This window comes from Elephantulus edwardii, unplaced genomic scaffold (genome assembly GCF_000299155.1).
Source record: "Elephantulus edwardii isolate Elephantulus edwardi_28Jun2011 unplaced genomic scaffold, EleEdw1.0 scaffold00054, whole genome shotgun sequence".
Taxonomy (NCBI): domain Eukaryota; kingdom Metazoa; phylum Chordata; class Mammalia; order Macroscelidea; family Macroscelididae; genus Elephantulus; species Elephantulus edwardii.
Genome location: NW_006399804.1, coordinates 16,149,367 through 16,154,802, shown reverse-complemented (window position 1 = coordinate 16,154,802; position 5,436 = coordinate 16,149,367). Strand labels below are relative to the sequence as shown.

The following is a 5,436-nucleotide window of genomic DNA, read 5'->3' as shown; positions in this document are numbered from 1 at the left end:
TACTGAATATACCATAGACTGCTAAGAGAATTCAAAACAGGTTTGTCACAGAGAGGGTGAGACCAGGCTGCTCCTTGGAGGCATGGATTCTAAAGTTTCATCTGACATACACTGGACATGCTGCAAGGTAGAATTAGTCCTTGGAGAGGGAAGTCAGGCTTGGGAGAGTGGAGGGACAAGTGGGATAAGTCCTTGGAGAAGGACGTCATGCTTGGGAGGGTGGAGGGACAGTGCAAGAGAGGAAGTCCCTTGATGAGATGGATTCAGTGACTGGGGTAATGGGGATAGATGTATCAGAGACAATAATATTGGCACAGGATAGAGCAGGGTTTATGGTTGTTATACACAGGATCATTGTGAGTTGCAGGAGATTCGATGGCACATAACAACAACAAAAACAATATGCACACAAATTGTGAAAAGTTGAAAAATTAGAATTAGAAACTTACACTTTCTGCAGAACAAAGTAATTCAAAAAGCTTTCTGTTTGAAGGAGGAGACTGATTACTACGCTGTATAGGAGGCGGTTCAGAAGTTGGATTTTTCAATTTTAAATTGAAGAAACGTGATCTGAACGGAATGGCTGCTTCTGTGCCCGAGCTTGAAATACCACTTGCTTTCTGCAGCAAAGCTATACTTTCCTTTTTGCAAAACTCTACAACAGCATGGAGACCCTGAGCCAAAAATAAGAAAAGACAACACATTTCAATGACATATCTCATTCAGTATTTTAGAACAATTACCATATTTAAGAAAAACCAAAACTACCTCCTTTTTCATTTCTAACATAGACAATTATTTTAATCATTGTTAAGTAGACTAAGAAAAAAATGACTATAAAGACACTGTCTTAATTAAAAGCTGAAAAGAATCCTAAAGAAAAAGAATTAAAATATACAACAAAATGCTTCATCTCAAAATATGGGACTAAAATATTCAAATAATAGAAAAATTCAATTATAAATTACTTATAATTTTGTAGTACTGCTGTAAAGATTTCTATTCTCATGTCCAAAAAAAGCATATTCAAGAACTTTAAGGGAAGATGTATTATATCAAAAGAAAGTCTAATTTTTGTTTATTACAAAGACACAATATAATAAAAGCAATCAATGAAGACTTCTGTCCTTTAGAAGCATGAATTTAAGTTAGATTGTTTTTTAAATACTTACAAAGCTTTCATAGAAGAAATGATTACTAATAGAGCCATACTGAGATAAATATTTAATAAACTTTGTTTCACTAATTTTATCTGGGCAATTTATTAAAACTGTTCGTTGTGCCTGTTCTCGTCTTTCTTTCTGCACTTCAGAGAATCTTTTCTGAAGAATCCTGTCTTCAGAGCCTAGGAACAAAACAAAAACATTTCCATCATTCACCTATAAAACTTAAAGCACACTGTGATGACATATTCTATAATCTATGTAAAACCACATTTTACTTTTGGGGTGAGCTCTGGTGGCTGAGTGGTGAGGAGCTATGCTGCCAACACAAATGCAATTCCACTCATCAGCTAGCCTGTGGAAGAAATTTGGTCAGTCTCCTTCCATGATATTAATCGCAAATCTACTGGAGGGTCTGCTATGGATCAGTTCTGACTCAATACTACACAATAACAACTTCAAATTTTCATTTTACCAACTCTTTTAATTATCTTTGGAAATATCCACTTTCTCTGTTTGCCTCACTATATATTATGCCTAATGCTATAAACAGACAAGGGAGGTTTGGTGGCCTAGTGGCTTGAATGGCACATGGCTTGAATTCACCATCTACTCTGCACAATAAAGATGAGGAATCTCCAACTTACTGCCTCTTAAAACCTGCTGGAGAGTATGGGCCAGCTTCAACTCAACCACACATAACAACAACAACAAATGTAAGAGTTCCACTAAACTTTAAAAAGTAAAATCAGAAAAGAAAACTACAGTTGACACTTAAGCAATGCAGGGGTTAGAGGTGCCAACTTCCTAAGCAGCCAAAAATTGGCCCGTGCGCAGCATGGTTCTGAACTGTGTAGAATGACCCTTGTTAAGATGAGTTTCAAATTAAAACAGATTCCCCCCAACCCCCGTTGCTACCGTGATGAGCTTAATGGTTGAGAGTCTACTTAAAATGCCTTATAATGTTACACAAAGATCTATGCAAGAGCAATTCTCCAGTTCTGTTCTTAAGTGAGCTCTGGTAGCTTAGTCTATCAGGATTGCACTGATAATCCAGAGGCAATGTTTCTTTGGCAGTTCAAATTCACCAGTAGATCCTGAGCAGAAAAACGGTCAACCTCTTTTCATGGGATTTATAACCTCAGAAACTCAATGGAGGGTCAGTTACGACACAGTTTTTACTCAGTGACAGTAACAGCCATTTTAGGTCCCCAACACAGGAGAAAGGTCTAATTACTACCTATATATTCTTGACTGATTTTTACAGAGTTTAGCTTGGTATCTTACTTATTTGCTATCTGCTTACTATAAAAGTCAAGTAGCATAAAATTTTATTGGAAGAAAAAGTATGACTCCTCCCTCAGTCCTCTTCCCCTAATAAAAGGCAAAGACTAAGTTTAGTTCCTATCTTTCCAGGCATTTTTCAGGGCAGATGTAAACATGATATATAAAAATACTTGTATTTCTCCACAAACATAAGTTCTCTGGATTTAACAGATATGCAGGAGTTGAATTAACCAGAGAACTTCAAGGAGAATTAAGAATAGTGAACAATCTGGAAACTATGATATATAATTACCATAGTTAAAGGGGGGACTTATGGTCCAGGGAAGACAAATGAGAACATGAAGACAAGCATCATTTATAAATTGTACAGAACTTTGTTGATTTCTTAGTGCTTTCACATCTACAATATCTTTTTTTTTATTTTATTTTATTATTTTTGTGTAAGTGTACAGTCAAATCAGATCTGACTGGTACAGGAGGAGATTGTCCCTCCTTCCCCCGCAGAGCATCTGGTGGATTCGAACTGTGCGCCTCTAGGATTGTAGTTGCAGCTCCTTGCCACTAGGCCACCAGAGCTCCCCTTACGATATCTTTTGAACATCAAACAATCTTTTGACAGCCGGGAGAACTGTCATCACAACTTCATGCATAAAGAAGCTACACAATGTTGGGGAGGGTGGGGAGGGTGGCTGGGGTTTGGAGGGGAGAAAAGTGCAACAATAAATGATTGGAAAATCCAAAGTCTCTGTAAATTTTCATTGAAATTAAGAATAAAAAAAAAGTTTAAAAAAGTTATATATAAAAAAAAAAGAAGCTATACAATGTCAATTACTTAAATACTGGGCAGCCCTCTGTAACATGTCTGGATGATTGCTATCTGTTCCCCCTTTTTCTGGTTACAGTGCACCACTAGTTGTAGAAAACTTGTGGTTGGGCTGTCAATACAACTCACTCACTAATCACATTTACTCTATTCTATTAAGTTGGCCTGACTGTTGGGTTACTTCGAATACAAATGTTTTTAGCCCAAAGGATTATTGGGAGGTTCCACTGACTGAGCCACCTACACTTCATTTGACCCTATGAACACATATGAACATTGTCCTATCCTGCGTCATCCTCACAATGTCTGAAAAGCTCTATGATATACAACTCAAAGGCACTGATTCTTTTTCTGTCATCCTTATTCACTATTTTATATATATAATATTATAATATATTCACTATTATATCTAATTTACAAATTATGGCTAACATTGAAAAGAATGGGAATCCCAGATTAATTGTGTTCACGTGAAGCCATATTATACTTAGACCAAAAGGCTGTTGCCTGAATAGTGCCAAGGAACAGTGCATGGTTGAAAATCAAGAAAGCTGTGCATCAAGGCTGTATTCTTTCTATACACTTATTCAATCTGTATGTTGAACAAATCATTTAACTTCTATGAAGAAGGTGGTTTTGGGATCAGAGGAAGACTCATCAACAACCTGCATAATGCAGATGACACAATCTAGCTTGCTGACAGTGAGGGCTTGAAAGTTTTGCTGCAAAAGATCAAAGACTACAGCCTTCCATATGGATTATACCTCAACATCAAGAAAAGAAAATTGCCTTTCTATGAAGATGGTATCAAAAGCAAAGAAGGAAGCCCCTACTCCTCCCAAAATTGAAGCTAAAGCAAAGGTATTAAAGGCCAAGAAGGCAGTCCTGAAGGGCATCCGCAGTGACTAAACAAAGAAGATCTGCACGTCACCCACCTTCCAGCAGCCTAAGACACTGAGACTCCAAAGGCAGCCCAAATACCCCTGGAAGAGTGACCCCAGGCGAAACAAGCTTGACCACTATGCCATCATCAAGTTTCCCTTACAACTGAGTCAGACATTAAGAAGATACAAGATAACAACACACTTGTGTTCATTGTGGATGTCAGGGTCAACAAGCACCAAATTAAACAAGCTCTATGACACCGATGTGGCTAAGGTCAACACTCTGATTAGGCCTGATCTAGAGAAGGCGGCCTGTGTTCAACTTTCTCCTGACTATGATGCTTTGGATGTTGGCAACAAAATTGGGATTATCTAACTTAGTCCTGCTGGCTAATTCTAAATACAAATTTTCTCACACAAAAAAGAAAATCCTCATCCTTGGACCTTAGGCAACATCATGATAAATGGAGTAAAGACTGAAGTTGTCAATGATTTCATCTTGCTTGGATCCAAAATCAATACCCTTGGAATCAGGAATCAAGAAATCAAGACATGTGTTGCTTTGGCAAAATCTGCAGTCAAAGATCTTCCAAAGTGCATATGAGGCAATAATGTCATCCTAAAGACTAAGGTGCACCTGATTCAAGTCAGTCTTTTTAATTACTTTTTATGCATTGGACTCTGATATAGGACTATATATTGTCTTTCTGGACTTTGCACAGGGAATAAATATCCTCCATTTTCTACTTAAGCTAATTTGAATTCAATTTCTATCACCTGCTTCTAAACAAATCCTGAGTAATACACTAGAGGATCTTATTAATTCAGAGTTCTTTCTACTGCAGCTTTTACATGAAAGGGATGGCAAAATTAACATGAATAGATAAAACTGAGAAATTAGATTTTTACATTATAAACAGCTTCCAACAATTAGAGCTTGAACAAAACAGGATAGGCTGACTTAAGAGATACTATCTTCCCCATCAACAAACGAATGGATAGAGAAGCTGTGGTATATTCACACAATGGAATACAATGCTGCAATGAAAAACAAGGAACTCATGAAATATTATTCAAAATGGGTGACTCTGGAGGACATTATGCTGAGTCAAGTATCTCAGTCACAAAAAGGACAAATAATGCATGGTGCCACTAAAATAGGACTAACCCTGGGGTTGGGGAGAGACTGAGAAAGATGGGTTCAATAATGTATACTGCATTGAAACAGATGAGGGAGAAAACTGTTTAAAAGGGATATGTGATTAGGTATTTTTGTCAT

The 5,436-nt window shown here is 37.2% G+C and overlaps 1 protein-coding gene across 1 annotated transcript in view; it reads right to left on the bottom strand.

The window, feature by feature from the left end:
* MTPAP (mitochondrial poly(A) polymerase) overlaps positions 1-5,436 on the bottom strand; it is a 44,951-nt gene that overhangs the window by 33,541 nt on the left and 5,974 nt on the right. Inside the window, 2 exon segments of the mRNA XM_006887115.1 lie at positions 450-674; positions 1,173-1,345. Coding sequence (XP_006887177.1) covers positions 450-674; positions 1,173-1,345 — 398 coding nt within the window.